The sequence below is a fragment of the Erythranthe guttata genome, chromosome 11 (assembly GCF_056151865.1).
Source record: "Erythranthe guttata isolate IM_541 chromosome 11, IM_541, whole genome shotgun sequence".
NCBI lineage: Eukaryota > Viridiplantae > Streptophyta > Magnoliopsida > Lamiales > Phrymaceae > Erythranthe > Erythranthe guttata.
This window is the reverse complement of record NC_142543.1, coordinates 1,389,515-1,401,329: the sequence shown is the minus strand read 5'-3', so window position 1 is coordinate 1,401,329 and position 11,815 is coordinate 1,389,515. Positions and strand designations below refer to the sequence as shown.

At 36.1% G+C, this 11,815-nt stretch overlaps 3 protein-coding genes across 3 annotated transcripts; 2 read left to right on the top strand and 1 right to left on the bottom strand.

Moving 5' to 3' along the window:
- Positions 1-147: 147 nt before the first annotated feature.
- LOC105961393 (putative E3 ubiquitin-protein ligase XBOS32) lies at positions 148-4,603 on the bottom strand. The gene is made up of 10 exons (XM_012985618.2): positions 3,638-4,603; positions 3,239-3,298; positions 2,879-2,950; positions 2,604-2,779; positions 2,360-2,520; positions 2,202-2,260; positions 2,069-2,115; positions 1,835-1,975; positions 1,622-1,713; positions 148-936 (listed from the first exon to the last, which is right to left on the bottom strand). The coding sequence occupies exons 1-10, from the start codon at positions 3,923-3,925 to the stop codon at positions 455-457; spliced, it is 1,578 nt and encodes a 525-aa protein (XP_012841072.2). The 5' UTR covers positions 3,926-4,603; the 3' UTR covers positions 148-454.
- A 3,729-nt stretch (positions 4,604-8,332) lies between these two features.
- Positions 8,333-9,871, top strand: LOC105961391 (RING-H2 finger protein ATL13). The gene has a single exon (XM_012985616.2). The coding sequence runs from the start codon at positions 8,456-8,458 to the stop codon at positions 9,746-9,748; it is 1,293 nt and encodes a 430-aa protein (XP_012841070.2). The 5' UTR covers positions 8,333-8,455; the 3' UTR covers positions 9,749-9,871.
- Positions 9,872-10,726: 855 nt separating this feature from the next.
- On the top strand, positions 10,727-11,670 carry LOC105961392 (uncharacterized). Its single transcript, XM_012985617.2, has one exon. The coding sequence runs from the start codon at positions 10,905-10,907 to the stop codon at positions 11,448-11,450; it is 546 nt and encodes a 181-aa protein (XP_012841071.2). The 5' UTR covers positions 10,727-10,904; the 3' UTR covers positions 11,451-11,670.
- The last annotated feature ends 145 nt before the right edge of the window (positions 11,671-11,815 follow it).

The following is an 11,815-nucleotide window of genomic DNA, read 5'->3' as shown; positions in this document are numbered from 1 at the left end:
CCAAAAATCATTTTTCCTGTTCCATTTCGTGTGAAATTACACAAAATGCAAAAACCGAAAAAAAAAATAGTAATCTATGTATCACTGAAATTCTAAAAATGAGATATAAATATATAAGACAATAAAATTTATAAATCTAGATTTTAATTTAAAACAAAGAGGAGATTAACATAAAATAATTTTGTGTTCTCAAATACACTTGGATGAAGCTCGAATTACATGGTCCAAACAAAAACATTTCATTATTCATTTTTAAATAAATAAATCAGGAAATACACTCTTTTACGTAAAAACTGGCACTTCTTCAAATCATAGTTACAACGAAGATGCGCCTATCGTAACAAGTCCCGAACACGAATTTCCAACGAACAAAGAAAAAAGAACGATTCTCGATTCTGATTAATCATATATTTACAAACACGCAACAAAAACCCGTTTTTTTTTTTTCGTATAATTATTCTTCAGCAGGTGCCACAGATTGCATCAGAGAACACAACCATTTCCTGCCCTCACTCTGCGAATCCGATCGCTTAAGCCCCGATTTCGAACACCTAACCAGCCCGTTCCCCAATGTGGGCCCCGCATTTTTCGGGCTTGTTTCACGGGCCCCCATGCAGAGCCCGTGGCTCAATTTACCGGACCCAAAGTTATGGCAGTTCACCGACTGGAGAGGTGCACCGAGGAGTGGAAGGCGTGCGCACTGGATATCCGGCCCGCAGAGTGCCGTTTCCGTTCGGGAAGGTTCCGGAAGCGATTTTGTCCTCGTGATTTCTTTGGCGGCGATTGGTTTTGTTCCGGCGAGTTTGACGAAGGAGATGATCCCTTGGCGGCATAGCGGGCAGGCAATGGAGCCAGGTGGACCGGGGCTTACAGTGGAGGTGCTACTAGTGGAGCATAGATAGAGAGCGCAGTTGGTGCAGAACTCGTGGAGACAACCTACGTAAGAACGAGCCTTGTCTTAACGAGAAAAAAATATAATCGAGTATCTGAGTTTTTCGTGAATGCAAATTGATGATTTGTAAAAAAAAAAATGCAGATTTTTTATGTTTTGTTTTTGCTTTAAGGTATTCATTTCTACATATTTGAACTGTAGGATAAAAGAGTTTATTGCATTTAGAGTCTATCGAATTGCTAAAAAACTCCTCATTTTATAAATATTAGCAAAAAAACCCTACATGTATTTTTTCAGCACACAAACCCCCTAAATGATACGTTTTTAGTATGCTAATAAATTCGAATCGTAGGGAGGGTTTTGTTAATATTTGTATCACAGGATGTCTTTTAACAATTAAAGTAAACACAGGGGTGTTGAATGCAATTTATCCAGAAATAGACGATGATGTATCTATTTATGTGAGTTTATTGCATTTAGTACCCCTATGTTATTATAAATTGCTAAAAAAACCTCGTGGCGTTATCAATATTAGCAAAAAGAGCCCCTTCTATTGCATTTTTTTAAGCACATTACCCCCTACGTTGTGAGTTTTTAGGGGGCAGAAGCAGAATGCTAAACAAAACTGAATCTTAGGGGGGGATTTTGCTAATAAAATAGTACGGGGAGTTTGTAAGTAATTAGAGAAAACACAGGGGAGTTTATTAGCAATTAAAGAAATATAGATACCTTCTGCAGCAACAGTGCACTTCCTCTCCAAGCAAACGACGCACGGGTCTACGCATGTCGATTGTGCGTCGTCGTTTCTCCATCCGCATTCTCTGAAAACATATTAAAGAGAAGGATAATAATAAATTTTCAAAATTAAATAAAAATAAAAATCCTCGTTATATAAGGAATTTAAAGCCGGGCGCAAAATAGTATGACTTTTTTACCCCCCACCTAGCAATACCAACAATGCTCATAAGAGGAAGGCATAAATACGGCGAAGGGCTAAGTCTTCGTTTGGGTCCCGATTGTTGACTAAGAATATCTTCGAGCCAATCTCTATGCCATGATCGAGCAACCATCAACGGCGTCCATCTTCACACACACACACACACGTAGTGTAATAAGATATAAATATATTACTCGAAAAAAAAAATTAAATAAATAAAGGACGAGAAACGTAAATACCCGTTTGCATTTTCTTTGCTCAAACTTGCACCCCTGGCTATCAAAAGCTGAATATAAACCAAAAAAAAAAAGTAAATAATTTTAGTATTTAAATGAAGAAAATAAATATTTTCGAGGCACGAAATATAACGACCTGGCAACACTGTGCGTTACCACCGCATGCGGCGTAATGGAGCGGAGTGCTACCGGCACCTGTATTAATTAATCAATCAGTTAATATATATACTTGAAAATAAGATTTTTTTAATTAAAAAAATAAATAATATCATATAATTAAAAAAAATAGCTGACCGATTAGATCAATAGTAGCTCCATCTTGCACGGTTGTCTTAGAAACCGATGCACCTAAATCAAGAAGTAAATGAACCGTTTCAACGTGCCCGTTTAGTGCAGCCATATGAATTGCCGTTATGCCGCCATCGGCCGGTCTATTGATTATTGCATGAAGTGCACTACAAAAAAAAAAAATACAAATACAAATCGTACTTAATTTATCGAAGAAAAAAAAATAATTAAGTTTGAAAAAAGAAAGTACCGTTCGTCGAACTCGGAAACCGAATCGTCGTTTCTCGATCGTTTCCTCAAACTTCGGTAAGAATTAGGAGTGCTGGGAATGTGATCGGCGAGAAGAAGACGAATGCATTGGAAAAAGCCGCTTAGAGCAGCCAAGTGAAGTGCGGTTCCTCCGTTCAGATAATCTGCTCTGTGAATCTAAATCGGAAAAAAAATAATAATAATATATTTATATAAAAAATTATGCGGTTTTCTTCCCGCGTTAAAAAGACGAGGCGAGACTATAAATTATCGTACATTGGCTTTATAAAGAATCAGTGTCTGAACAACCTCCCAGTGTCCATATTGGCAAGCTTGCATCAAAGGAGTCTGTTGAAAAATATTAGCAAAACTGTTTTTACTATAATTACTAAAAAGACCCCACATCTTATAAATATTAGCAAAAAAGACCCAATGATGCAATTACTTTAGCAAATGACCCCCTAAAAACTCACCGTTTAGGGGGTTGTGTGCTAAAAAGAACTACATCACGGGCGTACTAAATGCAATAAACTACTCAAGATTATAATTCTACTTACAAATTTAGATACTTATACACGAGCAATCGATGAAGGAAAATATCGAAAAATATAAAAACAAGAATTAAAATATTCGAACCTGCCCGCGATAGTTCCTGAGGTTAACATCAACTCCCAACTCGAGCAAGAGCGAAACAATCTAAAAACACGGAGACAAAAAAAAAAACAATGTAATAAGTACTATACTACTAAGGTGGTGTTTGAAAAAGCTTTTGAAAAGAGATTTTGAGCTTTTTTGGGATCAAAATCACTTTTGAAGTGTTTTCAATACCAGTTTTTGCTTCTACTTCTCTTCAAATAAGTTGCTTAAATTTGATTTTCTATCGAGTTTGCAAACACCTCAACTTTTAGAAATAAGCACTTATCACTAACATAACTCATAATCACCAACTTCTGCAACTCAACTCAAAAGTTCAAGATTGCTCCTATTACGTATGACTTTAAAATCGAAGATCGAAAAATGCAGCGTAATTAAAACCTCGTGATGGCCTTGAGCTGCAGAAAAATGCAGGGGAGAATTACGAACACCGAAAGTGGAGTATCGAGCAAGACGAGGATTATATTCCAATAAAGCCTTTGCTTCTTGAAAATCACCATCTCTTGCTGCAGAAAGCAAACGCTCACCCGATGCGGAACAACCGAAAGAATTTCCGACGAGGCTCAAAAATCTCATAGCAGTCATTATAATACACAATCCCACAAATATTGATGAATAATAATAATAATTAGAGGGTCTTGATTCTTGTTTGTCGGATGATAAGAGCATCACTAATTCATCAAATTTTTTTACCCCACCCACACACACATTTTTTTATCGTGTTAGAAACCCTAAAAAATTGCAATGTCAAATCCTCTGCATTTACATGTATATATATACAAAAAAAAAAAAAAGAAAAAAAAAACACGATCTTTAATTTGTGAGTGTCGGAATTTCTTGATTGTCAGAAAAAACAAAACTTGCGTAGAGGAGAGAAGGATTTGATGAACATTGACATAATTCAAGAATGATGAATTAGGGATATATATATATTTACAGGTAAAACAATAAATAAATAAATCGCTCTCAAAATCGAGAATCGGCGAAGCCCTTTTTTTTAAATTGAAATTCGGAGGGGGGGAAATGATGATAGAATTGAAAATCCCACGTCCGGGCTTCGCCGGAAAATCAAGAATACGGGCCCCCGGTTTTCGAATTTTCCCGGGAAATCCAGAACAATTCCACCACCCCGAGAAACTCAGCACAAAAAAAAAGGTATTTTCTTTTTCTTTTTTCTTTTTTACCTTTTTCTTTTAAATTCTGTTACCGACCCCAAAAAAAAATTAATGACAGATAATCCTCCCAAAAATCTCTCTCTCTCTCTCTCTCTCTCTCTCTCTCTACGTAAAATATCTTTATTACTCTTTAAAATGAGCTGCACTGCTTAATATTCGGCTAAAACAATACACACTAATAAATGTATTTATCTGTTAATTAATTGGTTTTGTTTGGTTATTTTTTATCATATATTTTTTACTCTGTCCAGTAAATTTTTTAAATAAAAGCAAGCAGATAATTAGGCAGGTGACAGCGAGTTTTGCGACAACCTTAAACGAACAGAACAATTGCCTGCAAGGAAAGTGTAAATATTACAGTTTTATGATTTTATGATGGGTTAATTCCACTTTGGACCCTTGAAAATTTATTTTTTTTGGTATTTTGCACCCTCGAAAAATATTAATAGCACATTATCCCCCTGAAACGTAATAAATCATGCATAATGCATTCCGAGTTAATTTAACATTTTTATTGGTGTTTTTTAAGGATGTCAAATCATATTTTTTTATTCATCAATCCTTTTGAAATTAGAAAGTGTAAAAATAAAAATATATCTCACCAATCAAATTATTTGAAAATTATATTTTCTTCCAATGTTTTCTACCAAATATTTTCACTAACTACAATGGAAATATTTCCTTCAACTAACTTCTTTTTTTTTATGCATTTTGCACGCCCGAATCTATGTCGGGGTAGAAATTTAAAAACCAATAAAATTTGAAATTACACTCATTACGTTTTAAATATTCTATTCATGGTGTATTATAAATATAAATGATTTACTATGTTTTGAGGGTGTATAATGCTATTAAATTATTTTTAAGGGTACAAAATGCTAAATGCTACATTTTAAGGATGCAAAGTGGAAACAAGTTATTTTATGATCCAATTATATGGGCCGGATCGACTCGAGTTTATTCCTAACCCAATTCGACAATTTTATGATCCTAGTTTATGGGCCAATTTGATCCATATTTATGGGCCGGATCTACTTGAGTATATTCCTCACCCAATTTTAGCAGACTTACAAATCAAGATTTTTTGTTTCTTTTCCCTTTGGGCTTTGGGTACATTACGGCCACCTTCTAAGGTAGGTCGTTTATGAAAAAATCCATTGTGTTTGAATAATTACAATTACCCCTCTAAATTGTGAATCTTCTCATATGTTCAACCTTATGACGTTAAATTCAACAGAATTTGCTAGATTCTGTAGTTTGTACTTGTTTTGTCAAAAAATGCAGTTTCTGATGCACCACAATCTGATATTTACAAGCGAAGAGACATTTTTTATGATCATCTTGTTTCAAAATGTGGGGTTGGAATGGGGTAAAACGGGTACAAACTGAAGAATATTCCACTTAACTTAGAAAATTCAACTAAATTTGACGTTGTAATGGTGGACATGTAAGAAGATTCATAGTCGATGGGTGGTTGTAATTTTCCATTTTTTTGTAATTAAGCCTTACCGTGGGTGGTGGTAAATTACCCATTTGTTTTTTAGAACAAGTACAAATCAAGATTTTCCTTAAATGTTAAAATCTTAACTTGAAGTTTCTTGAAAATTAATCCATCTCTTTATGGTGAGATGCAACAAAAAAATTCTTAAAAAAATTACTTAAATGAAATAAACCCCACATAGGGAAGATTTTAAAGTTAAGGTTTTAGGTTTTAGCGTGTTAGGGATTTAATTTGACAAATACTCTTCAACAATCAAATTTAAGAATTGGGACACACAAAATATATTGGAGCATAATATAAAATTATAAATAAATAAATAATGAATAAAAATGTATAGTTTTGAATTTGTTAAAGGTGTACAAAGAAGAAATCTGATCGAAAATCGAAATCTAATATATATTATAATTCTGATCCAATAATTTCGAAAAAAATCAGAAGTCGGATTTTAAAAATTCAGATTGAAAAATATTATTCAAAATTAAAAAAATCTCGGATCGAAATCGGCGTAATTAGGAAATTTCAAATTTATTCTTATTATTTATTCATAATTCAATTCTAGATGCATATATCTTGAGTTTGACTTATGAAATACAATTATCCATGTAAAGACAAAAAAAAAATAAAAAAATTGTATTGGGATTGCATAAAATTATAGCTAGGCTGCAATTATAGGATATAGAAATGAAATTGGAGAGTTCTATTCACTTGAGCATTGTGCACACACGAACATTTCTTTGTCCTATTTACATAAACATTAGTACATTTATATTTCGTGTTTTCAGCAAAAATGTTCACTACATTTGGATCTTCAATTTCACATGAATTAGGGGTTTTTATCACAACAATCAATAATTTAATAATAATATTTTCAGGGAAGTCAATTCTTTATTTTTTTTCAAATCTTAATTGATTTTAGGTGTCCTAATACCAACTTCCAAGACTTTGGTTTCCAGCCAATGACACTCGCATTATTTTTTTCCAAAATAAAAATACAAAATGAAATAAAATAACACACACATTGACCACAACTTTTCAAGATTTCAACCACCAAAAGTATTGACTTTCAGCTTATAAAATTAATCCTTCTTTCCCACAAGTGGGTCTTGTAGAATCTCAAAATCGTAAAAACACCGGCATAAGTATAACTCAACTGTTTCGGCCTTCGGATGATGAAAGTCGACCCTAGTTTTAGGAAGTGAATAAATTGATGATGTGGCATGTGGGTCCCACTATTTAGGGGGCAGTTTTGTGGTTTACGACTAGAATCGAGTATTGATACTAATGCATAATTCTAGAATCGAGTATTGAAATTTATATATTTCCCCATCAAAAATCTGTCGGGACAGAGGATGAGAGACACGTATGCACGGAAGTGAGCTGTTTGAGTTCACAAGGATAATTATAATTTTTATTTTTGAGAAAAAGGATAATTCAATTATTTACTGCTCAAAGATCAATTATTTAAGTAGTATTTACGGCTCAAGATTACTTTTTTCTTCTCCCTTTTTAATGAAATTGTGAGAATTAAATGTGCATTGGGTTTGATGAAATATAATGGAGCTCCTTTTAAGTCAACCCAAAAAGGCAGCATTTTTTTTTGATGAATCATAAAGTTCACCATTTTGTTATAGTATTGCATTACTTTTTAGTGCCATTTTCTAGGCAAATTAGGTCCAATAGTAATTGTACTTTAATTGCAAGATTTATTGCACCAAATTCAAAACCCGAGTTGTTAAACATTTCAATGTTATCGATATAGTTCTAAGTTCTAACCGTTTAAACATAATTCTTCCACCAGATATTCGATCCAGTTGATTTAAGTTGAATTAAAAAGTCAACTCAAAATAGCCATTTTTCAACGATTATCGGAAACGTTATTTATAAAATTAAGGGTAAATTACAATCACCCTTGATATATTGTCAAATTACGAAAACTATCCTCTTGTTTGGGCAATTACAATTATCCATCAACCATAAATCTTCGTACACGTCCATCTCGCGGTTTCAAATTTAGTGAAATATTCTAGATTATATGGAATATTCTCAATTTTAGAACCGTTTTATCCCATTCGAGCTCCACATTTGAAGCTAGATGATCATAAAATGTATTTTTTAGCTTGTAAATATCAGATTGTGGTGCATCATAAACTGCATTTTTCCACAAAACAAGTACAAACTAGAGAACATTCCATGAAATCTAGATGATTATGTTGAATTTGACACTATAAGAGTGGAGATGTAAGAAGATTCATAATTGAGGGGTAAATGTGTCCAAACAAGAAAGACTTTTTCGTAATTTGATACCTTGATGTGGTTGTAATTTACCCTAAAATTAAAACGATATTTAGCATTTCAATTACTACTTCTTGACCTAGCTTCATCAAAAGACATTTTTAAATCTCACTTACTTGAGACCACATTTCCCCCCCTTTGGTAAAAATGTGATCTTTAGTATAAATATCCAATCTTGATCACTCCTTTTCCCCCAACTTTTTCCCAAATAGAAACAAAACAAAAAAAAAAATGGATTGGGTTCTTCTCAAAATCAAAGATAGAAGCTTTCCTCAGTCACCTCCACCACCACCACCACCGCGGCCGCCGCCGCCGTCGCCACCACCTCCGGCGCCGCATTCACAATCCCACACTTTAAATTCGAACCACGGCGTAAACCCAAGCATACTCCTAATCATAATAATACTCGCAATCATCTTCTTCATCTCCGGCCTACTCCACCTCCTCGTCAGATTCCTACTCAGACCTCAAATTAGGGTTCCGGCGGAAACCGACGAATTCACCGCCCTACAAGGCCAATTGCAGCACCTCTTCCACCTCCACGACTCCGGCGTCGACCAATCATTCATCGACACACTCCCACTGTTCAATTACAAAGCCCTAATCGGCCCCAAAAACCCCTTCGATTGCGCAGTTTGTCTCTCCGAATTCGAACCGGAAGACGAACTCAGGCTGCTGCCCAATTGCAGCCACGCCTTTCACGTGAACTGCATCGACACGTGGCTGCTTTCCCACTCCACCTGCCCAATTTGCAGAGCAATTTTAGCCCCTGATTTCTCGCACGCCACGAATTTTTGTCCGGTGGTTAGGGTTCTCGAATCCGGCAACGGAAGTTTCAGAGACGACGGTGATGATGCTTCCGAAAGATCCGGCGAAACTGAAATTGAAGTTAGAGAGAGAGAAATTGTGGCGGTGAAGCTTGGGAAATACAGGAGTGTTGTTGTTGATGATGGCGGCGGCAATGGCGGCGGCGGCGGTACTGAAAGTAGTGTTTCTGCTGAAAGAAGGTGTTTTTCAATGGGGTCTTTCGCTTACGTAATGGAGGATAACTCGTGTTTGAAAGTTCCGATTAGAACAACCCCTATGAAGAAGAGGAAATTACCGCGTTTGCCACTGGGATCGAATCACAGGACCGCATTGTCCGAGTGTGGGTCCGATTCGAGGAGGGAGTTCAACGGCGTCGAAGCGTTTAAGATTCTTGAAATCCGTAGTCGCGATGATGATGACGGTGGTGGCAAGTTCGTTACGAGATGTAAGAGGGAAAGTTTCTCGGTGTCGAAAATTTGGTTGAGGGGGAAAAGGGATAAGCCAAACGCGGGGTTAGTGGAGTTGTCGAGAAGGGCGTTTTCGTCCCGATTCCCGATGCAACGGAATCCGACGGCTGATCAAAGTGAGTCGAACGGAGAAAATCGATTGGATTCGGATTGTGAAGCGAATACTCAATCTTTTGGGAGGAGAACGCTTCAATGGCTTATAGGAAGGCAAGACAAAGTTGTTGAATCATCTTTTACAAGCAATGTTTAAATTGTTTTATTCTTTTATTTTGTTTAAAATTATTAAATTTTTTTGTGAGAGGATTTGTGACATGTCATTTTATTGGACAGTCAAAATTTTTATGTAGTTATAATCAAAATATTGCATTCATCACTCTTTTGTTTAGTGTAATTGTTAAAGAGACGCTCTTGTTTTTTTTAATTACTATAAATGCCCCCAATGATTAAAATCGAAGTCAAACGGACCCCTTATGTATGGCGTGGCGTGTCACTCGCTTGCAATTTGTACGACTTTTCAGTGTAAGATGGGTTTTTTCTAAGGGCCAAAACTTCTTACAAACTGCAAATATAAAAAAATAAGAGTAAATTACAACGACCACCCTGAAGTAAAGTGTAGTTATAAAAAAAGAACTCATTTTCTTGAGAAATTACATCCAGTCCCTGTAATTTGTAAATTTCTTGTACCCACCACTACAATATGGTTTTAATATAAGGAATTTATAAATTGCAGGGGAATGAATGAAATTATGGAGATATGAAGGACTTTTCGTAAATAAACCTCATCTCAGGTATGATTTTAATTTATCCAAAAGTAAAAGTATATAGAATTAGGCCCTTAACCAATCCGATTCAAAGAACCCAATTGTCATAAAACTAGAGTGGCCCACATTGCATTTGTAGCTGGATAATTTTCCTAAACCATTGATAAGCCCAAGCCCAAGCCCAAGCCCAATCCCTTTAGGAAAATTTACGGCCAACTCCTGAGATAATGTTAAATTATGAAAAAATCCCTAATGTTTGAATAATTACACCTACGCCCTCTTAACTATGTATTTTTTCACCGAAAACACTTTTCATTCATTGGTAAATTTGACACTCTTAAGGGTGGACGTACAAGACAGTACATAGTTTAGGGAGGTAATTGTAATTAGTCAAATATAAAGAACTTGTTTTCCTAATTTAACATTAACTTATTTATTTATTTAGTCCAAACAAAAATCCGGAAAATTCGGTGTAATTTGGGCAAAAATCTGTGTGCTGTTTAAGGTGGCAACGCCACCTCTCCCCACTCTCAAACCGACAAAAACCTCCGCCTCAGCTTATCTTTTGTCCCAACCCGAATTAATTCATTCACCCAAAAAAGAAAAAAAAGAAAAAAAATAAAGGGAAAAAAAAAGAATCCCCACATGCCAACTTTCGCCGAAGAAATCCACCGCCGTGCTACGCCGCAGAACCTCAGCCGAAGCCAGAGGAATCTCCTCCTCTTCTTTCTCAAATGCGTGATAATGCTTGTGGTGATGTCCCTCTTCCTCTTCTTCCTTGGCTTCGCCGCCGTCGTCCTCCTCCACTTCCTCTTCATGTCCAACACCTTCCACCGCCGCTGCACCCGCCTCCTCCAACCCACCACCAACCCCGCCGAATCGCCGCCGCCGCCCGTCCACCCCCTTCTCCCCGACGTGGCGTACAGCGCCGCGGCTTTCCCGAGGACATCGGACTGTGCGATCTGCTTGGATTCCTTCCGGGAAGGAGACGCGTGTAGGAATATTCCGGTTTGCAAGCACGTGTTCCACGCGAAGTGCGTTGATAGATGGATTAGGAAGAAGCCCACTTGCCCCGTTTGTCGAACCCGGGTCGACCCGGATCCTGCCGGTTCACCCGGTTCGAGAATCAACGGTGACGATCAATGGAAGAGGCTCTGGGTTGTCAATTTCGAGCAGGGCACTTCTTATTGACCGTTAATTTGAAGAATATTCCGTTTATTCAGATGGAATAATTTTTTTAAGTCTTGAATATTTGTATTCTTCTATTTTTCTTTTTCTTTTTCTTTTTATTTTAATGTATGTAAATATATCCTCGTCGTTTTGAGATGATCGTCATGTATCTGAAGATGATGTTAGAGATATTTTTTCTCCTTTTGTTTTAAGGGTATTTTCGGAAATTCCTTGTGGATAAGATCAACTTGCAGACATGTATATTTATTAATTGACAGATACAATTTCAATGGTCTTAATTTTGAATTTGTCCCATTAATTCATGACATATTCAACTCGTTTTATATGATTATAAATGTCAATATATACGGTCCCGTAGATGCTAC